Raw genomic sequence first — 22,519 nt, 5'->3', positions numbered from 1 at the left:
TAGCCAATCCCGCGGGTCCTCTCCTCCAGGAAGCCCTCCTAGATGTGCTGGTGGAAGCACAGGCCACTCCAGGTGCAGTGCTTGCTTCACATATTTCGAATTCTTTCACCTTAAGAGGTTAGAGGCAAGAGGGAGAAACTGAAGCCCAGAGGGGGCCACGTTAGGACTACCTGGGCAGCCAGGGGCAGCATGGACAGGAACAAGAGGCCTGACTCACTCCTTGCTGGGCCCCTGCCACCTTCACCCCTAGACTTCTTTCCATCAACCTTTCCAGCTGGCTTGGGAGTTGAGGGGCCCTCTGGTGTTGAGGAGGGGCCAAGCCCTTTGTTGGGGCTGGGGGGAAGTTTGTGGGGCCCAGAGAGGGTGTAGGACTTGACCAGTTGAGGACTTGACCAATCTGGAGCCCCTGGACCTTGGGAAGACAGACTCTGTTCCCATCCCCATCCCCATCCCCATCCCCATCCTGTTCTGTTCTCTTGGCTTCTTAGGCAGCCCCTCTACACTGGCCTTTTCTCCTGCCCCGTCCATCCTACCACTGAGCGGACATTTCCTGTATCTGCTACCTGCATACCAGGCACCCCACCTGATGCAGGAGATGGGGAGCCAAAAGACCCAGGTTCGTGAGGTCCAGAAGGTCGTTTGGGGGAGCAAGGCGGGGGTCTGTGGCAAAGGGGCATTTGTCTTCTCGGGTGGAAGGAGATGGAGTTCTGAGGACCCAACATGTCGTCAGATCTTCACTTCAGCCAAAGGGGTCTCGGTGGTCAGGGCATGCTGATCAATGCAGGGAAGAGCCTGCTAGGGAGCAGTGCCCTGGTGGCCACCTGGTGCAGTCGAGGCCAAACCAGCTCTCCCCTTAGCTCCGGAGAACTAAGCTCTAGGGTTCCTTGGGGCACACTGGGCCCAGGCTGGGGATTGCTCTTCTCCAGGGTAGGTAGTCTGACCCCGGGTACTTTTACTCCAGGGGTGTTGGAGAGACGGGAGAGGACCATCCATGAGCCCGAAGGGAAATCGCCATCCAGGCAAGCCCTGCATTGCACAGGCTTTGTCTGAGCTGAGAGTGGACACAGAAGGGTCTAGGGGCCCATGGACATCCCAAGAGCCACTGGTAGTGGACACGAAGGGAGAGGTAGACCTCTTATTAGGCTGGGGTCGGAGTGGCGAGTCAGAGGAGGCTTCTTGAAGGCTTTGGAGCCTTGGAGAGTCAGAACAAGTGCACAAAGGTTGGGTCAGCGCATTCCAAGGGGCCGGCGTGGAGTGAGCTGTGGTTAGCGCTTAGGCAAAACCTGAGCGATCGACGCGCTCTATTCTCCTTCGCTCAGGTCTGATGCCACTTGCTGCTTTCTCACTGATTGACGTTGAACGCTTCAAGCTTTGCCCGCCCCCTACCGACGGAGCGAGTAGTAGGGGAGAGAGGGGGCGGCCCCCCCTAGAGCAACTCAGCATTGATTGGCTTTCAGGACTTCCGGCTCTCTCATTTTCGTCCTCGGATTGGCTGTGAGAGTCATCTACTCATTGGGCCTGCGCAGTGTAAAACTGACGGAGAGGAGGGGTTGGCGGGCAAGATGGCTGCTACTGCGGCCGGTGTGGGCCGGCTAGAGGAAGAAGCGTTGCGGCGAAAGGAACGGCTGAAGGCCCTGCGGGAGAAAACCGGGCGCAAGGTGAGGAGTGGGGGGTGAGGGCCGTGGCTGTGGCAGCCAGCGTTCGGAACCGGGGCGAGAGGGCTGGGAACTAGGAAAAGGCCGCCGCCGGGAACGCGCATGCGCGCGCGGCTGGAGCATGCGCGGGGCGTCGGCGTCCGCCCCCCGAGGCTGGTGCTCGCGGGTGGGCGTCCGGGCGGTGGTCGGGGCGCAGTGGGCCCCGTTTTGCCTGCTGGATGTCGCCCTCCTGGGTCTCCGGAGCCAGCGACCGTTTCCGAGGCGGGCTGGTTTAGGCGTGACTGGTTCGCGTCTGCAGGCGCCGGAACTCCCGTTTCCCCGGGACCCCGCCGGCCTTCCCCTTGGAGCCCGGGTGCCGCCCCAGGTGCAGTCCCAGGTGCAGTCCCAGGAGTCGCAGACCCGCCCCGAGGCGCCCCGCTGGACCCGTTGAGTACGAGCCTCCAAAGGGAAAGACCCGCTGCTGGGTCAGGGTGGCCCCGAGGGCGAGAGCGCGGCGCTCGGTTCTTCCGCAGCTTCTCTGGGGCGGACTTGTGAGCCGACTGGTCGCCGCACTTGCCAGCTTCCCCCTTGCTCTTGCTGGACGCCAGGACGGGCTGCGTCCCTTCCTCCTGTATCTTTCCGGAGTCATCGGAGAAGCAGAGCCTGAAGCTCACGAGCGCTGTGCAAACCCCGGCCCTTGCACTTGGGGCTGGGGGCCTGGGGGCACATGGCTGCATCTCTGAGCCCCCGTTTTCTTCATAACAACCCCCACACATCCATCCCCACCGGAGTGTTTTGAGATTTCACAGGATAATCTGTGTGAAAAGGCCCTAAAGACAGCGGAGGGGTGGGGGTGGTTGGTTCTGCTCTTGGATGGATGGAAACTCTGTCCTGAACTCAACAAAATACATGAACTATCTAGATGGGTGGAGGGTGGTGGTGGTGGTGGTGGGGGGGGACAGGGACTCCACTTTCCAACTTAAAAAAACACCAGGCTGGTCAGCCCGGCCCCTGGCTACTTTCCGCGGGGCGGGCTGGGGTTCTGTGGGAAAGCCGAAGGGGGAGTAGCAGTGAAGCTTGCCCGATTGGCGTCTGCTTTCGTTGGCAACTTGTCAGCACGTCCCACAGTTACCCCCACAAACCACCTGGCCTGGGGGCTCTCGGGCTTCATTCAGCCCTTGGACAGCAGCTCGTCAACCTGTGTTGTTGGCTTGGGTTTGAGGTCAACACAAAGGACAAGATGGCATCCACATCTTTAGGGCCCAAGGCCATCAGGAGAACTGGCCTTAAAGAGGAATTCTCTCAAGGGGCTGAAAATATGGCCTGGTTGTTTTTTGTTTTGTTTTTTTTATTGTAAGAATATACATAACAAAATTTACCATTTAAAATGTACAATTCAATGGCATTAAGTACATTCACAGTGGTAGGTAACTATACCACTGTTTTCAGGATATTCTTATCATTCCAAATGGAAACTACCTTTTACAGACAGGAAGGGAGAGGGATAGAGAGTTTGAAACATCGATGAGAGAGAAACATCGATCGGCTGCCTCCTGCACACCCCCCACTGGGGATGTGCCCGAAACCAAGGTACATGCCCTTGACCAGAATCGAACCTGGGACCCTTCAGTCGGCAGGCTGACGCTCTATCCACTGAGCCAAACTGGCCAGGGTGGAAACTACCTTTTAAATAGTATCAGAATCAAACCCCATCCCCCTCTTATCCCAGCCCCTGGCAACCACCATTCCACTTTCTGTGTATGAATGGGGCTACTTTATATCTCTTATATAAGTAGAATTCTGTAGCATTTGTCCTTCTCTAGCTGACTTACTTCACTCAGCTTAACGTCTTCAAGGTTCTTCCATGTTGTGCCATGTGTCAGAATTTCATTCCTTTTTAAGGCTGAACAGTATTCCATCGTATGTACAGTTGACCCTTGAACAATGATTAGGGGTGCCTGCCCCCCCCCCCCCCAATCAAAAATCTATGTAGACCTTAAGCCAGCCCTCTGCATACATGGCTTCTCAACTTTGGGTCAAAATACTGTTTTCAATCCAAGGTTTGAATCGAGGGTGGGAAACCTGGGATGCCGAGAGCCGACTGTGTATTTATTGAAAAGAAGTCTGCTTATAAGTGGACTCATGTGGTTCGAGCCTGTGTTCTTCAAGGGCCAACTGTGTATACCACATTTTGTTTGTTAATTTGGGTTGTCCTAGCTTTCGACTGTTGTGAGTAATGAATGAGTCTCTAGTTTTAATTCCTTTGAGTATATACACAGAAGTGGAATTTGGGGATCACATAGCAATTCTATGTTTAACTTTTTAAGAAACCGCCAGACTGATTTCCATAGCAGCCTCCTCGTTTCCCAGCAGCAGTGCACAGAATTCCAGTTGTTGATTATGGCCATCCTAATGGGTATGAAATGGCATCACATTGTGATTTTGATTCATGTTTCCCTAATGATGTTGAGCATCTTCTCGTGCAATGGTGGCCATTTGTGTATCCTTGGAGAAATGTTTATGTAGCTCTTGCCAATTTTTAAGTTGGGTTTTTGTTGTTGAATTATAGTACTTAATATATTCTGCATATTAACCCCTTTCAGATAGGTGATTTGAAACTATTTTCTCCCATTCCCAAGGTTGTCTTTTCACTTTCCTGATAATGTGCTTTGATGGACAAAGTTTAATTTTCATCAAGTCTAATTTATCTATTTTTTTCTTTTGTTGATTCTGCTTTTGGTGTCAAACCTAATAAACCATTGTCAAATTCAAGATTATGAAGCTTTTCTCCTATGTTTTTTTTCTAAGAGTTTTATGGTTTTAGCTTTTGTGTTTAGTACTTTGATCCATTCTGAGTTAATTTTTTTAAAAAAATATATTTTATTGATTTTTTACAGAGAGGAAGGGAGAGGGATAGAGAGCCAGAAACATCGATGAGAGAGAAACATCGATCAGCTGCCTCCTGCACGCCCCCCACTGGGGATGTGCCCGCAACCAAGGTACATGCCCTTGACTGGAATCGAACCCCGGACCCTTGAGTCCGCAGGCTGACGCTCTATCCACTGAGCCAAACCGGTTCTGGCATTCTGAGTTAATTTTTGACAACACTCCCACCAACTGAGCCACACCGGCCAGGGCTCCTTGGTTAAATTTATTCCTGAATATTTTATCCTTTTTTTTGTGCATTTGTAAATGAGATTGTTTTCTTAAATTTCTTTTCAGATTGTTCATTGTTAGTCTGTAGAATGCAATTGATATTTTTTTCTGTTGATTTTGCATCTTGGAACTTTGCCGAATTCATTTATTAGTTCTAACAGCTTTTGTAGCTTCTTTTAGGTTTTCTGCATATCTTAACTATATACATACAGTCCTCGGGTTACGTCAGACTCAACGTACGTTGTTTCGTGGTTACGTCGCCATCTCATTTATTTATTAAAAAAAAAAAAAGTTCCGTCATTTCAATGTATGTACATATGTGCTTTATGTTTTTTTATTATTTATTTACCACAAGTAAAGGTCAGGAATTGTTATCTTTCTTTTAATTTTTTTTTTACTGTTTCACTTCATTACTGCTGTGTGTGTGCTCCATGTGAGTGACGTAGGTGCTTATGTAGGTGGGTTCCGACTTACGGGGAAAATCACATTACATCGCGCAGTAGGAACGGATCTCTGACGTAACCTGAGGACCTTCTGTATATAAAAGCCTAAGCGACTGTTATAACGGATGCGCACTGATCACCAGGGAGCAGATGCTCATCACAGGAGCTGCCCCAGCCCGCAGGCCCTGATCACCGATGGGGCCTGCCAGCCAACTTCCCGGTACCTCCCCCAGCTGGCAGCCACCCCCCCCCAGGGGCTGGGACAGGGACCCGGAGTGGGTGGTGGCGGACGTGGCCCCTTTTCCAGGGGGGCTGAGGGCCGGCTCCCTCCTTGGGGCCGGCGGCCAACCTCCTGGGTCCCTCTCCCCGGCTGGCAGGCCCCAGTCGCCTGATCAGGGCCTGCTGGGCAACCTCCCGGTCCCTCCCTCTGGCCGGCAGGTCCCGTTCGCCCAATCGGGGCCAGGCCCCGGGCTGGGATGGGGAACTGGGGGTGGGTGGTGGCAGACGCGGGCGGCGAGGGAAGGAGGAGGCAGGGTGGTGGGGAACCTGATCGCTGGCCAGGCCTAGGGACCCCACTCGTGCACAAATTTCGTGCACCAGGCCTCTAGTAAAACCATATCTGTGAACAGAGATAATTATACTTCTGTTCCGATGCCTTTTATTTCTTTTTCTTGCCTAATTGCTCTGGCTAGAACTTTCAGTAACATGATGAGTAGAAGTGGTGAAAGTAGGCATCCTTTTGTTTTGATTCTGATTTTAGGAAAATGCTTTCAGTCTTTCCAAATTGTGTGATGTTCAGATATGGGTTTTTCAAATATGGCTTTATATTGAGGAAGTTTCCTTCTATTTCTAGATTGTTAAATGTTTTTATTATGAAAGGGAGTTGAATTTTGTCAAAAGCTTTTTTTCATCAATTGAGTGAACATGTGGGTGTTCCTTTTCCTTTCTATTGTATTACATGAATGGATTATTGTATGTTGAGCCATCCTTGCATTTAAGGAATAAATTCTTCTTGGTCATGGTGTATAAACCTTTCAATCTGCTGAATTCAGTTTGCTAGTATTTTTTATTTTTTTATTTTTATTGATTTCAGAGAGGAAGGGAGAGGGAGAGAGATAGAATCATCGGTGAGAGAGAATCATTGATTGGCTGTCTCCACGCCCCCCACTGGGGATTGAGCCCAAAACCTAGGCATGTGCCCTTGACTGGAATCGAACCCAGGACCCTTCAGTCCGCAGGCCTACGCTCAATCCACTGAGCCAAACTGGCCAGGGCAGTTTGCTAGTATTTTATTGAGGATTTTGCATCAGTGTTCATGAGGGATACAGGTCTGTAGTTTTCTTGTAGTGTTTTGGCTTTGGAATCAGGGTAATGCTGACCTCTTAAAATGAGTTAAGAATATGTAATACCCTTTGTAATACTTATTATAATATTTTTTTTTTAAAGAATAAAAAAAAAATGAGTTAAGAAGTGTTCCCTCTTCACTATTTTTGAAGAGTTTGAGAAGGATTGGTGTTAATTCTTCTTTAAGTGTTTGGCAGAATTTACCAGCAAAGCCATTTAGCCCCAGGTTTTTCTTTGTTAGGAAATTTTTGATAACTTATTCAGTTTCCTTATTAATTACTAGAGGCCTGGTGCACGAAATTTGTGCACAGGCAGGGTCCCTAGGCCTGGCCGGCGATCAGGGCTGATCGGGGCCTTCTGGGTGCCAGCCGGGGCCTCCCTTCCCCAGCTGCTGGCTGGGGTCTTCCTTTGTTCCACGCTGCGCCTGGTGGTCAGCGCATGTCATAGTGAGCGATTGAATTCCCGGTCGAACTCCCGGGGGCACGATTTGCATATTAGGCATATATATATATATATATATATATATATATATATATATATATATATATATAACGTTTTTTGTTTCTTTATGAGTCAGTTTCAGTACATTGTGTATTTTTAGGAATTTTTTCCATTTCTTCTGTGTTATCATGGTTGGCATACTAATGGCTACTTTAATTGGGTTTACTCTTAACAGTTCTGGCTTCAGAAAGCTCTTGGCTGCAAGCTCATTTCTGGAAAAGCTGCATTCGGAAATCACATGGCTTTCTCTTGGAATTGAGAGGTCACTGCCTTTGTAGTTTCCTTGCATTCTTTTTAAGCAACAAGAGTTATTGTGCAATGGACACAGACCCTGGGGCGGTGGGCTCTTTCCCTCGGGGGTGGGAGTGGTGGTGGGGATCATGGGGAAAAAAGGAGACAACTAATACTTTAAACAATAAAAAGTTATTGTGAAGCCACATTTTTTTTTTTTTTTGGAAGCCACTTTCTTGACTCCACTGGAAGCTTTTCCTTTCCTGGTGTGTCTTTTCTCTCCGGGAGCCCTTAATCCCCCCCCCCGCCCCATAGTCCTTTTCCTGCATGGAAGGGGAATTGGAATATATTGTTGGCTTTCAGTCACCAGGCTGTGGTATCAGTGGTAGATCAGTAGCAGGTGATAAAGTGTTTGGTTTGGTTCAAAATGGGTTATTGGAGCTGGTAATTCATTTCTTCACAGATGGATACTGAACACCTACTGTGCACCAGTCATTCAGGCACTGGGGGTCTAGCAGTGAGTGAACAAAGCTGCCCCAACAAGCCCCCTTGCAGCTGGAGAGAAGGCGGTCAAGCAGACATGTGTAGTGGTAGATGGAGGTGGTGCTGTGGAGAAAAGGAAAGAGATGGGGAGTGCATAGTGCAGCTGTTTCCTCTGCAGCTCTAACCGGTTAAGTGTTTTCAGATTTAACACTACGGTGTCGGGTGAATTTCCCGCCAAAATATTCAGGCACTGGGGGTCTAGCAGTGAGTGAACAAAGCTGCCCCAACAAGCCCCCTTGCAGCTGGAGAGAAGGCGGTCAAGCAGACATGTGTAGTGGTAGATGGAGGTGGTGCTGTGGAGAAAAGGAAAGAGATGGGGAGTGCATGGTGCACCTGTTTCCTCTGCAGCTCTAACCGGTTAAGTGTTTTCAGATTTAACATGGTTGATGATACCAGCTGCCTGGCTTATCTTATCTGGTCTTGATGACAACCCTGAGAAGAAGGAAGAAGGGTTAGTTTATAATGGAAAACACTGAGACCGATAAAAGGGAAGTGTTTGTCCAAGGTCACTTAACTAAGAGGTATCCCAGGTGAGTGCTAGAGTTAGAAGGGACCATGAGGACAGGTGGTGACCCTCTTTTTTTTATTTTCTTGATTTGAGAGAGAGAGAGAGGCATCGATTTGCTGTTTCACTTATTTATGCATCCATTGTTAATTCTTGTCTGTACCCTGACCGAGGATCCAACCTGCAACCTTGGCATATCAGGACGGCGCTCTAACGAACTGAGCTACCCGGCCAAGCCTCACTTTATACTTTCTGATACCCTTTATGTTTTGTAAATTACCTGCTCAAAAACAATAGCAGTAAAAGATTATAGGCCCAAGTCCAAGCTGCCTCTACGTACATGCCTTAATCCCCTCTGGATTCAGATTCTGGCCCTCTCCCCGCTGGCGAGGACAGGTGCAGCCTATGTGCCTCAATTCCTTTTTTCTGTCCCTATTGTGGCAAAATAGATGTAACATAAAAATTGCCATTTAACCATTTCTCAGGGGCATTAAGTATATTCACAATGTTGCACAATCATCACCACTATTTCTAAACTTTTTCATCATCTCAAACAGAAACTCTGCACCCCTTAAGCAATAACTCCCCATTCTTCTCTTACTCCAGCCTCTTGAAACCTCTAATCTACTTTCTGTCTCTGACTTAGCTATTCTATACCTCATGTAGGTAGAATTGTACAATATTTGTCCTTTTGTGACTGGCTTATTTCACTTACCATGAGTTTTCAAGGTTCATCCATATCCAAGCATGTTACAGAATTTCAATCGTTTTTAAGGCTGAATAATACTCCATTATATGCATACTAGAGGCCCAGTGCACAAAATTCGTGCACGGGTAGGGTCCCTAGGCCTGGCCAGCTCTCAGGGCCAATCTGCGGGGCGACCGAAGGGGCGATTGGGGCCCCGCTTGCACCCATCTTGGCCTGGCGCCGCCCGCTCACCTGCTTCACCATCCCGCCGCGGTCCTGCTTTTGTTGGGGCCCATTGGGGCTGGCAGTGCCTCACTGCCGCGTCGCTGACGCTGCCCCGTTCCGCTCCACCCCCTGGTGGTCAGCGCACGTCTAACTCCCAGTCGGTCAAACTCCCGCCCGTGGGGACAATTATCATGTTAGCCTTTTATTAGATAGGAGACCACATTTTGTTTACCCATTCATCTGTTGATGGATATCTTCATTGTGACCTGTGCTGCCATGGTGTGGTGGTGTCTGTGCTGTTGTATAAATATCTGTTTGAGCCCCTGTTTTCAATTCTTTGGGGTATATACCTAAGGGACGGCATAACTGGGTCATATCCTATGTTTAACTTTTTAAATATATTTTTATTGGTTTCAGAGAAGAAGGGGGAGGGAGAGAGAGATAGAAACATCAATGATGAGAATTGGCTGCCTCCTGCACACCTCACACTGGGGATCTAGCCTGCAACCCTGGCATGTGCCCTGACGGGGAATTGCACCAGTGACCTCTTAGTGCACGTGTCGACGCTCAACCCACCAGCCGAACTACACCGCCGGGCATCTATGTTTAACTTTTTGAGGAACCACCAAACTGTTTGCCACAGTAATTGTACCATTTCCCTTACCACCAGCAATGCAAGATGGTTCTAATTTCTCCACATTCTTGCCTTAAAAAAAAATTATGGCCATCCTACTGGGTGTGAGGTTTTGATTAGTATTTTCCTAATGATTAGTGCTGTTGAGCATCTTTTCATGTGCTTATTTGCTATTTGTACAATCATTGGAGAAATCTATTCATATCCTTTGCTCATTTTTAAAAATTGGATTGTTTGAGTTGTTGAGTTCTTTATATATTCTGGATATTATACTGTTATCAGTTATGGAATTTGCAAATGTTTTCTTTCATTCTGCGAGTTGTTTTTTCACTCTTGGTAGTGTCCTTTGATGCACAAAAGTTTTTAAATTTTGATGAAATCCAAATTATTTTTTCTTTTGTTACATGTGCTTTTAGTGTCATTTAATCTCCACAGCTCTTGAGTGACATTCCTATTAGGGAAGAAAGACAGTCAAGGGTCTAAAGTTTGAGTTAATTTTCTAGCTCATAGTCATTTCTTGCGGGACCTGTGAATGGCGAGTCTGGGGACAAAGTCTGGCCTGCCTGCTGCCAGCAGATTGGAAGCGAAGTGGCTCCCCGTTTTTGGTTCGGTCTTCTGATGTGCGAACAAGGCCCCTGTAGGACGGACTCCAGTGCCGAGCTCACTCACCTTGCTCTGCTGATGGGGAGTGCCTGCTGGCCCCATGCAGATGGCTCCTTGCGAGTCTGCTGGCACCCAGTGGCAGGCCGTCCCCGATGCCTACTGTGCACATGGTTGTGCTCAAGGTGGAATTCGGCCATGGGGTGATTTCCCTTGAGGTGTTCTCTTCCTCCTCCTACCTCCAGAATATAAGCTCATGATGTCATAGTGATATTATGGAGGGATCAGTCCCAAGACTGTGACAGGTGGAGATGAGATTAGGGTCATAAACTTGCCATATATTCCGTAAAGAAAACGGGTGTAGCCATGCAGTTCAGCAGCAGTTTTACAAAGCGCTTCCTTTTAGCCCACCTGATGGGATGGATTTATGAGGTTGAAAGAGGGTCAGAGGTCATGGAGCATAAGTGACTCTCCTGGGTTCTAGCCCATGCAAGACTCCCTGAGGGCAGGGGACTCTGCAGCTGAGGCACTGCCTAAAGCGGGCCGCCCGCCAGCAAGGTTGACAGGTGAGAGGAGGACATACGATCTAGTGCTGCTGGGGTTCATTTCCTGGGAATGCTGCATAAGAAGACTCCGTGGAACTTGAGCTGGGCCGTGGAGGGGGGCCGGGAAGCAAGTATTGAGGTAGCTGAAAGGAGTGTTCCAGGGGAGCAGGTCAGAGGTGGGAGCATCCATGGGCACACAGGGGGGCAGTGGGGGATGCTCCAGAGGGTTTGACAGCAAGCAGTTGGCAGTGATGGGGGCGGGTGAGGTCTGAAAGGGCTCCGGGTGCTTTGGGGGCTTCCGGCTGGGAGGGCGGCCAGCCCAGGCACACTTTTCTGCATTGCATTTGAACCTCATTTTTTGGAGCTCATCCAGAAGTTGCCGACGGGGTGAGGAGGTGAGCAGTTCCCGGCCGTGCAGATGAAGCCCTGTGGCATCTCTATGGTGCTGACCACTGGGGCAGTGTGAGGCCATGCTGGCCTCCTCCTACCTCTTCCTCAGCAGCTAAGTGGAGACTCCAAAGGTAGTGAACTTGGCACAAACACTTGCCCTTGGCTGTTGGATTTCCTGAGCATTTGGCCTGGATTGTGCTGTCTCTGCCCTGAGACGGAGGCGGACTGGTTGGGCAGCAGGCCAGCCCCTCAGGGGTTGGACGTGACCTCAGGGCCAAGGTCTGGCAGTCAGCTTGCAGGTTCAGCAGCAGTTCCTGTTTTTCACGGGGCTCTGGAGACCAGCCCTGGAGAGCAGCTCTGTTCATTGGAACCGGATGCGATGCTGGTGGTGTTCTGTGTGTAACCCACGCTGCCCAGCACCATAGCCGCAGGCCACATAGATCTTCAGCCTTAAGAGCTGGCTAATGTGCCCTGGCTGGTTTGGCTCAGTGGATAGAGCGTCAGCCTGCGGACTGAAGGGTCCCAGGTTCAATTCCAGTCAAGGGCACATGCCCAGGTTGTGGGTTTGATCCCCAGTAGGGGGCGTGCAGGAGGCAGCCGATCAATGATTCTCTCTCATCATTGAGGTTTCTATCTCTCTCTCCCTCTCCCTTCCTCTGAAATCAATAAAAATATTTTTTAAATGTGGCTAATGCGACATTTTATTGATTTTAGTTTTATTCCATTTTAATTACTTTACATTTAAACCCTTGACTTATGGCTGCCTTATTGGACAGCATCTCTGAGGACTTGCTCGATCTAGCCTCACTTATGAGGACCTTGTCACTACCTAAACTCCCGCTGATTGAAAGCTAAGAGGTTAGGTGGAGACGCTGACCATCAGATCAGCCTTGGAGCCTAGAATTGGGACAGAGGGTTTGAAGTGGTCAATCTTAACGGCCAGTGTCTCCAGCAGATGCTTCCTCCTGGCTACAGTTCAGAGCAGTGTAGTTGTGAACTGCACACTCCAGCATCCAGGCACGGGGCGGTGTGGGAGGGAGCAGTGCCAAGGTAGGAGAGGGGAGCACGCTGGTACTTGCTGATGTGGGTGCATGGGCAGGGTCCTGGCCAATGTGGGGTGAGGGCAGAAGAGGAGCTGGAGGGGGTCTAGCAAGTGTTGGGGGAGGTGGGGGGTGGGTATGGAAGAGCCCAGTGTGCTGGGTGAGGAGTCTGACTTGTCTGTATCCTGCTCACCCCTCAGGAATTGCCTTTGTCTCCAACCCCATGTGGCACCTCCCCATGCCCACAGCCTGGCTGCAGAGTCAGCTGAGGAGGTCGTGTGTGGGGCCTTTTGCAGGCTGGCTGTCAGCATTTACCTGGCAGTGTGTGACGGGGTCTCCGTGTGCCCTTTGAGGCAGCTCTTGGTTTGTCCCTGTTTAATCGACCAGGAAACCTGGGGCTGAAGGGATCTCCTGGCGAAGCAGAGCTCTGTCCCCTTGGTTTCTGTGCTTCGGGATTCATACACCCGCCATGGGACATCTGCTGTCAGGCCGGTCTGTGCTTGACCTGGCCAGAGCCTCATGTGTGGCCTCCTTCCCTCAAGGGCCTCCCCTTAATCCCAGCTCCCAGCTCCCCTGGTTTCTCTCCGGTTTTGTTTTGGTGGGAATCTACAGCTTGAATTTTTGAAAGAATTCCAAGAGGAAATGCAGTTGCTGTGGTAACGACGCCCTGTGGGGAGTAAAAGCCACACTCCAGGGCTGCTTTGACTCAGGGCTGGAAAGAGCTGTTCTGTCTAGAGAAGGCGTGTGGCTGGAGCAGAAAACATTGTCCTTTCAAGGACAGCGCTCCCCCTGCGCAGTGTGTTCCGGGTGGTACCTAGAATCACACAGGCTGACTGAGTCCTAAAGAAAGCGCCTGCTTGACCCCGAGAGCAGGCTCTCCAGCCTGGGTGCAGGGCTCTCTTAGGGAGTGGGGGTGCGTGTGGGGCCCTCTGGGGTGAGGCCCTTCTTCTGCACCCACTGGTGTTACTCTTATTTAAAAAAAAATTTTTTTTTATTGATTTCAGAGAGGAAGGGAGAGGGATAGAGAGAGAGAAACATCAATGATGAGAGGGAACCATTGGTTGGCTGCCTCCTGCTGGCCCTACACTGGGGATGGAGCCCAAATCTGGAGCATGTGCCCTGACCAGGAATTGAACTGTGACCTCCTGGTTCATAGGTCAATGCTCAACCACCGAGCTACACCGGCCTTACTCTTACTATGGAGTGCCTGCTGTGTGAGGGCAGTCTGGGATCAGCAGGAAAACTAAGCCGTGTGCCACCAGCCATAATACAGTGTGCTCCTCTACGCCATGGAGGGGCGTCCTGGAGGGAGGGCTGGCAGCAGGGCACGGGGTGGGGGTGACGCTTGCACACAGAATGCTGCATGGAGGAGGGGGCTTCTGAGCCCGCTGTGAATGCACGGTCTCCGCTTTGTCTCACTGGTTGGCATAGGGGTCATGCCCCCACTTGGGCTCTCTGTGTAAATCGGCAGAGGGGCTGAGAAAATACTTGCCGAGGGATAGAGGGGAGGCTGGTAGGGCAATAGCTGTTTGGAGGCGTGGAGCCGGGAGGGTCAGGAGCAGAGCAGGGCAGGCCAGAGTGGAGGTGGTCTGAACTTGGGGAGATCAACTGTGTAAGCCCCCCACCCCAGGGACGTCACCGCACACACTGCAGCTAGCCTTTTCTGACTTGGACTCATGTTCTCTGCATTCGTGTAGGAAATGCCCTTCTAAACTGGGCAACTCAAGGGCAAGGGCTGGGTCTTCCTCTGGGTGACACTGGTGGCAGCTGGGTGAACGGAGGGAAGAGAAGGGCCTACGTGCAGGGAGGCATGTGCCCCTCTTCGGTGGGGGGCGGTGGGGAAGTGGGCCTCCTCTGAGCAGTGGGGTTCCATGGCCTCACACTGCGGTGACGGGAATGGGGGGAGCATCAGGCTCCACTGTCCTCATCACCCTACGTGGTTATTGCCCACTGATGAGGACTCTCCCGGCCATCACCTGGGCTCCCCGTGTGACGCCCCTGCAGCCTAGGAGGGGAGAGTGCCTTCTCACCCTCAGCCCAGCACATGGTTAACAACACACGGTGCTCCCACAGGAAGTAGATGTGCGTAGCTGAGGGTTAAAAGAGCTTGTTTCAGCGATATTTCTCCCACAGATGTGCCAGTTCTGACTTGCAGTGTAAATTTGGTTTTAATTAGGATTTTATCACTTGTAGATCACACCAGGGAGGAGACAGCTGTCTTACCTTGACTTCTTAGACTGTGACACTCCGAGAAGCAGCTGAAAAGAGGTTAAAATAGCTCCTAGGCGCAGCACACTTTGTTGCTCCGTAAACCCCTGGCTTGCCTGGGAATAGACTTGTAAATAGTTTGCTTTTCTAGCTCAGGTCCCACGTTGGAGCCTGTGTTGGGATGGAAGGATGGGAGACTGGCCCCCAGGCCTGGTTAGCACCCGCTGCCGAGTGGCTGTTGTGATGGACTCGGGCTGGGCGGGGGGGGCTGGGACCAAGTCCACAGATCCCTTGTCCTGAGCCCAGCTTCTCCATTTGCAAGTGGTTGCCTGCTGGCCTCCCAGGGACTCCCCGTGGGTTGGGTGAGCTCTTTCTGCCCCCAAGGACAGGTACTGGGCGGCTCATAGAGTGACCTGGGCACTCAAGTTCCGGTCGCCTTCCAGTGGCTTCAGCACCATGCAGAGTGGACGGACCAGCCAACGTGAGCCCAGAGGCCTGCGGTTCAGCATGAGCTCTCGCCCTCCTCGTGCCCCACACGACCTGGACCTCCTGTGGCCCTCAGGACGCCTATGTTGTATGAGAGATTGCTCTGTGTCCTCATCGGGCCTGCTCTGTCCAGAGCTCACCCTGGTGACCACAGCAGGTCCCCAGGCAGCTTGGTGTGGCCTCATGCGGTCCCTTCCTCCACTGGGTCAGCTTCTGGAGGGTGTGGTCGGCCCAGGGGCGCCTCAGTTGGCCGTGTGGTAGAAGCATGGCCTGGGAGAGGGCAGGCTCCTGGGACATTCGGATTTGCAGGTCTCAGCCTGGAAGATTCTGAAATGGTGGGTCTCTTTATAACTGGTTCCTCCTGTGCGGATGATGTTTGAGGCCTTTGCAGCCCCAACAGTTGGTGGTTTTCTTACTTTTCTCACTTGGTAAGGATGGACCTGCTCACACTTCTCGGGCTCCTGTGCGGGGGTGGGGGGGGGGGAGGAGCATGCCCCAGCGGGGGGCTGTTCATCTGAGAGTCTTGGAAGCATGATGCAATCAGGAAACCAAACCTCCAGTTAAATGCTGGCTGCCTTTTAGGCGGGGTGAGCCACTGGGTAAATCCCTTCGTTCTGAACTTGCGTTTGGATGGGCTGATAATACCTGATCCCAGGTAGTTGTGCACTAGAGGGAGTGGGCAGCTTTGGGAGCGCTGTGTGGCATGAGGAAGGGGCCTCCAGGCAGACTCACAGGCAGCTGCCCGCTGCTGTCCTGGAAGTAAGAAGGTGGCTCTCCATCATTTCCAGCTCCTTTTTCCCAGTGGCTTCCACCAGTGACCTTTGCCCTTTCCTTTCTGGTATTTTCTGAATGTTCTTCATAAATAACACGCTAATCCCATGTTGCCGCCTCCCTGTCCGTCCCCGGACTCATGCTGGTGCTCAGTGCTGTGGGCTCCAGTCTGGAGCCGGGCTGGCCTTCCCCTCCTCCGTCACCCAGCACTCCCTGCCCGGCCGCTCCCTCTTCCCAGCAGGGACAGCCTGCTCGCCCTCAGGGAGCTGAGCCCAGGTGTCCTCTTCTCAGCTGTTAGTCACTGGGCACTCCCAGAGACCAGGAAGTCAGGTAGTGGACAGGCCGCTTCCTCTTCCACCTGCCCCTGAGCTCCCTGAGGGCAGCAGTCATGTCTCGTCACCGTCTTGTCTGCCAGACGACAAGCCCAGAGACGCTCTGCAAGTATCTGAATGGAGAGAGGAAGGAACTGGGCAGCGTATGGGAGTTGGCTGAGGATTTTCTCAGGGAAAAGCAGGCTTGCCCTTTGGGAAGAGTCCAGAGACTGACTTGAAAGTCTGCCGGCGGCAGTCATGGCAGCGGAGGAGCTTCACGGTGTGAATCTGGCCGGATAACTGAGTTCCCGGAGTCGGTTATTTACACACGGGCGGGGGTGCTTTGACATTTGTCCACATGGGAAAGAGCTGCTCATTTTAGTTGGTCACAGGCCGGGTCAGCCAGGGCTGTGCTGTGGCCCACAGGAGGCCTGATGTGGTCTGTTGGCAGCTCTGGGGAGCTCTGCGGGGGAGCCCAGGATTGGTGTCAGCAGGCCTGTGTGCCTAGGCTGTGTGTGCGAGGTCAGGGTGTCACTTTCAGGAGCCGCTCCCTGGGGTGTTCAGCTTGCTCTTTCCATTGGGCCCAAGGCTGGTGAGCACAGTAACGGGCTCAGCCTCAGAACCCTGTCTGCTGCCGGCTCCTGTGCTAGGGGAAGCCTGTTTGCTCTCTAGCCGGCAGGTCAGACATCAGTTGCGCGTCCTCAGGACCAGAGAGTCTGGGTGGCGGTTCCATTCCCCCAGACGGACCAGCTGGGCCTCCCGGCCTGATGACTCGGCTGCCCACTGTGAGGATGGGCAGGGGGTCCGGGCCACGCCCAGAGCTCCATGAGGAGGACTGATACCTGGACATCTGCTTGTGACTCTCGCTCCTCCTCGTCCCACCATGGAGAGGAAGTCCTGGTGGTGGTGAGTGGGCTTCGTGGCAGGAGGCGTTGTGCCCTCCAGAAAAAGGGAAGTGGTGGGGCCGGGTGAGAGGGTGGGAGGTGACCTCGTGTCACCATCAGTTAATTTCTCAACTGAAATGTTCTCCCTGAATTGGGGGATGTGTGGCCTGATGGGAGGGCACGCGGCCGGCAGTGCAGCTACTGGCTGGGCCTCTGGGCCCAGTTTGAGTTGCAGGAGGCACCTGGTGTGTGCAGGTGTGTCTTCCCTCCTCTCCTCTCAGCATCGCTGGCTAGTGTTTTGTGTGTGTGTTTTAAAGCCTGAGAAAGGTCATGAGACGTTGCCTCGGCCAGCCATGGTTTCCTGCTTTCCTGTTGAGCCAGGCGAAGGCCAGGAGGGTCTGTTCAGGGTGTGAGTAATGTCAAGACAGTGAGCGCCAGACAGCTGGGTTCCTCGAGTTGCTTTTGTTTTTAAGTCATTTCGTTATTAAATCATTTTGACCTCAGAATTAAAGGAAGTGCAGAAATGCTCCACAGTTGTGTTGTGTGAGCCTGTGAAGTCCTTGGCCACGGTTGAGCTCATGGTCATGGGTGTGGGCTATGTGTCCCTTGTGGGTCATCTTCACGGCGCCGCCCATCAGGTTGCTATTTTAGGGACCAGAGCAGCTGACCTGCCTAATGGTGCCCGGCAGGCCGGACTCGCCTCGTAGCTCCCGCTCTCCCGCTGACGAGAGCCACAGAGGAATCATCCGCTCTTATCTCCTCCGGGTGCTTTTCTGGGTGGGAGTTGCTCCTGGTGGCTCGGTCATGCCCCTCTGGCGTGTCACCAAGAGGAGATGTCAGCCCTGGTGGTTGTGAAGTTGGCTTGTGGCTGAGGTGCCATGAGATCCCAGTGAGACCACCTGTGTGTGTGAAGGGGGAGTCGGGTTCGAGCAGGGCGCTGGGCAGTCTAGACCTGAGCCCACCCTCATCCTTGGGCCCTGACAGCACCGAGTGTGTGAGCCTGGGTGGGTTAACTGCACCCTGTTTTTCTCATGTGCGAACGGAGAACGCAGTGCTGACCTTACTAGATTCCTGGGTGACTGCTTACGTAACACTGATAATTTAATTAACCAAGTAATTAACTGCCTGGCGTACTGTCATGACTGCTGTTATTGCAGAGATGAATGGCAGTTGGGTCCAGCCCTCTGCAGAGCTTCCCTGGTCCTGGGAACCTGGTTAGAGGTGGTCCCTACCACACCCCTAAGATGTGGGCATGGTTGGGATTTCCCTCCTTTGACAGGAGAAGAAGGTGATGTTGGAGGGGGGATAGGACAGATGTTATGGGCGAAGGAGCAGATGTGTGGCAGCAGGGAGCTAGGCTTCCAGTTGTCTGCGTCCCCAAACTGAGAAGAAGCGTGTGGTCTGACACACACAGACCTGAGTTAGGCGTCGCTGAGCCTCAGCCCCTGGGTCCGTGGGGCAGGCCTGCTGGGAGTCCGGCGCTGCTGGGAGGCTCAGACAAGGTGGGGGAGAACTTCTCTCTCAGGGGGATTCGCCTGTGAGCCCTGCCTCTCCCATTGTGGGGGAGGTTCATTCATTCACCCATTCACTGTTGCTCCACCTGCTGCTGTGTGCCAGGTGCTGGGGAGCAGTGACGGACAGGCCTCTGGAGCATCCGATCTAGGAGGGAAGACAGGGACGCAGAACCTGGTGACGCACCCCCAGCTGCCTCGGTGCCGGGGACAGTTGTCAGAGGCCTGCTGACATGGTGCAGCCTGCAGCCCGCACAGGGAAGCGCCAAACCCCCCCGGGGTTTTGTGGGTGCAGAGCTAGGCTGTGGGGAAGCTCACAGGTGTGCCTGTTCCTCCGGCCCGGGGCCTCTGGGCACTCATCCCTGAGGGAATCGGGTCATTCTTCATTTGAGCCTCATTTTTAAAAATCAAAAGTTTGTCATCTACAGAAACTTGGCAAAAAATAAAGTACTATTCTGCTTGCACGTTGCTACATTTAAAATGTCAGCTGTAGATCACTTTTTCTGATGGCTGGTCTGACAGTAATGGGCCTCTGTGTCCCAGGCTAGACCTGGGCCTTGGATCCTGGTACCTGTTCAGTCTCTGTGGTTCCCGGAAGTCAGCAGGGTGCCTGCTTTCTTGGGTTTGGGGATGGGGGTTAGGGCAGGGTGGTGGTGGTGAAAATGGGGAGCATCTGGTTTCCTGGAAGATGCAGCAAGGGTCAGGGTTCAAGTCAGGCCCATTGCTGACGGACATCAGTGGTCAGAACCCCCAGGGTGCCATTTCCCACAGTGGGTGTCATGTGGGTCCTGCATGAGACCGTGGACTCCGGTTACCTTGTTTAACCCTCAGCCCCTGCAGAGGTAGCACCGACCCCCGCACACAGGGGAGGAAACCGCCTCCAGAGGTCCCGCCACTGGTCAGCAGCGGGCTTGAGGCTGACTGACCACCTGCCTGTCCAGGCGTGTTGCCTGGCTGCCTCCACACCACAGCCCCCCTACAAGGTTGGCCTCACGGGAGTTTGGAGCCTTGCCTGGCTGCCCAGGGGAGCTGTTCCAGGCTGGCTGTGTGTGAGGACCTTGGAGTGACCTTGCAAGGGCTGCTTTCCTGTTGGGGCCATGGAGCAGGAGCAGGGGCCCTTTAAGCCTGGGCACACTCACAGTGCTAGCTGTTCCCTCTGCTGCCCTCCCCTGCACCCCCTGTGCCAGCCAGAGATCCACCTCACCCCCCACACCATGCTGTTGACACTTCCCTTTCCTCCTCTGGGTCACTACCCTCTGAGAAGCTGAAGAACTGTGGGTTTTTACTCCAGGAAATGAGCCTTCCCAGCTGGCCTGTGTGTGTCTGGTCGTTGACCTCTAGGATCCTGTCCATGCACCAAGGCTGGGTGCCCACCCTGGTCTGTGAACACTCGGTGCTCACTCGTTCTTTTTTCTCAGCACCCAGCGTGGGTGCCTGGCACCGGGAGCCAGTCAGTGGTTGCCGCCTGATAATCTGCTGGGGGGGTATCTGCCGTCTCTGGAGCATGGCTGGCTTCCCAGGTGCACTTGTGGCAAGAATAAGACCAGACTTGGCTTGGGGCCAGCTCCCCGCCTTCCTTGGCCACAGGCAGGACGGCAGCAGTCATCTGGTGCAGGCCCTGTGATGGGGTGCTGATGGGGGGCCCACCCTGCCTCTGCCGAGGAGTGAGCCCTCTTTGCCACTGCCCAGGCGCCTTGCCCGGCACGGGACCGGGACCCTCGGCCTTTGTCTGCACGGGCCTTCGTCAGACTCCAGGCATCAGGCCTCGCCCAGCCTGCCTGAAAGCGGCCACACCCTTCCTTTTTGTCCCCTGAGTGCCATCACCTTTTTAGTCCAAGGCACCTCATTCTCCCAGTGAGTCATGGTCAGACTTCCATTGCCTCAGACTCCTCCCTGTTCCTCAGAGCACTCAGGCACCCCTTGTCCTATCCCACTGCCACTGACCCGGTTCCGGCTCTTATCTGCAGCCCTGTCCCCAGCTTCCCACTGTCCTCCAGCCTCCAGCTCCCTGCCTTTGGCTCCCGCTCGCCCCGCCCCACGGGAGAGCAGTGACCCTCTGCCCGCCTCTGAGTCTGATTCTTGGTGAAGCACCGTGTGGGGAGTCAGATCTACCCCCGTGCAGACTGTCGCCGGGGCTGCAGAGAGAGCAGGTGAGGGGAGAAAGTGAAAGCTCAGCACGACCTTTGCAGACACACACAGTCTGGCCTGTTGTCCAGAAGCGTCCGTGCAGCCCTTTCCTTCCTGCCCTCGGGGTCTGCTGCCTCGTCCTCCCAGCCGCAGGTCTTCTCCGTGGCCCAGGCCATTCGTTTTTGCACCCGTGCATAACATCGGGCTGCTCGTCCCATTTTCATAGACAAGGAGACCGAGGTCACGGCGCAGCAGCAGGAAGCACGGCTGACACCTGAGTTCTGGCCCGGAGCCCGCAGCTCACACTATGCTGTGCCCCCTCGAGGCGTGGCAGGCCCATGGGCACAGATGGATGAGAAGCATTTGCCCTCAAGGAATTCGCCAGCTGCAGGGCCGGGTGGGCACAGGGGCCCAGAGTCAGGGGCCTGCAGCCTGCCCGGGAGGGGACCTCCCTCCTCCCTCCCCCAGCCCCGGGCATAGAGAGCTGGCAGTTCTGTGCCCAGGCTTGGAGGTGGTGTAGGAGAGGGGGGTGCAAACAGGACTGGGAAGGAAGGAGAGGCACAGGGACCTGGGAGGGGTGTGTGTAAGGGGCGTTCGGCAGTGAGTTGCATTTAAGGGTCTGGGGTGGGTGGGGTGTCTCTAGATCCCCTGAGATTCTGTGCACCTGAGGCCCCGCCTGCCTGTGCTCCTCCCACGAGCGTCTGCCAGGTCTGAGTGCACGTGGCCAGCTCTGAAGGTGGGAGCATGGGGGAGGGTGGGGGCGGGGCTGTTTCTAGAACCAAGTGCCACTCTTGACGCTCATCCCCTTGGTGAGGGTGCGGGGTGTCGGGAGGACCTCTGTGACCCTGGGCAAGTCCTTCCCCTTTTCTGACGGCGGTTGTCCTGCCAGCCCTTCAGTTCTGAGCCTGAGCCTCCCAGGCTGGGGGTGGGGGGACTGTGAGGCTTGTCTGCCCGCTGCCCCTTCCCAGGCAGGGAGGGTCCTGCCTTGTGACCTAGGCCAGGAGCGCTTAGAGCTGTCCTGTCTGCATCGCTGTCCAGCAGGAAGACTGGGTCCCGTGCCCGCACGTTTGTGGGGCCTGTGTCTCTGGTCACCTGCCCTTGCCCACGCGTGTATCTTCATTGTTCTTGAGTCCCTGCTCATGGCACTGCACCCAGACTGGGGCCCTCCTTACCCTCACCCTGTCTGCAGAGCTAATGCTGCACCCCACCCACCAGACTGCTGGGCATTTAAGAATGTTCTCTAGGTAGTTGGGTGTTTTCCATTGTATTAATGAATAACTTGGCCTTTGCCAGGCACGTGAGTGTCTCTGGGATTCCAGGTGGCGGCAGCACGGCTGCTGAGTGGCCCTTGCTCAGGGCTGGGAAGGGACATGGTGTTTGCAAAGGTTGCTCCCAAAGGCTGTTCCCGCAGTCCCCGCCTCTGCCAGCTGGCCCAGGTGAGCCCCGTGGAAGGGAGCCTTCGGGAGGGAGGGGCAGGGGAGTTGCCCAGCAGCCGCTTGGGGGAAGCTGAGCCTCCTCTTCTCTTCCTTCTGGTCCTTCCTCGCCAAGGGAAGCACCATCACCGTCCCCTTGGCCAGCACCTGGCCCTCAGGGAGCCTGCGGCCGGCAGGGCAAGGAGCTTTGTGTGCATGTCCTGCTGCTGGCTGGCTTCATCGGCCAGCATTTAGTCAGGGAGGGTGTGTGGGTCGGCCCAGCAGCCCTGGGGCCTGTGGAGAAGCCTGGCTTGGTTCTCAGCTACGAGG

At 53.7% G+C, this 22,519-nt stretch overlaps 1 protein-coding gene across 1 annotated transcript in view; it reads left to right on the top strand.

Moving 5' to 3' along the window:
• Positions 1–568: 568 nt before the first annotated feature.
• Positions 569–22,519, top strand: part of CCDC12 (coiled-coil domain containing 12) — a 34,390-nt gene continuing 12,439 nt past the window's right edge. Inside the window, exons 1-2 of the mRNA XM_023747533.1 lie at positions 569–616; positions 1,458–1,658. Coding sequence (XP_023603301.1) covers positions 587–616; positions 1,458–1,658 — 231 coding nt within the window. The 5' untranslated portion in view covers positions 569–586. The remainder of the gene's footprint in view (positions 617–1,457; positions 1,659–22,519) is intronic.

The sequence above is a fragment of the Myotis lucifugus genome, unplaced genomic scaffold, assembly GCF_000147115.1.
Source record: "Myotis lucifugus unplaced genomic scaffold, Myoluc2.0 scaffold_899, whole genome shotgun sequence".
NCBI classification, from domain to species: Eukaryota; Metazoa; Chordata; class Mammalia; order Chiroptera; family Vespertilionidae; genus Myotis; species Myotis lucifugus.
This window is presented reverse-complemented; position numbering and strand designations above follow the sequence as displayed.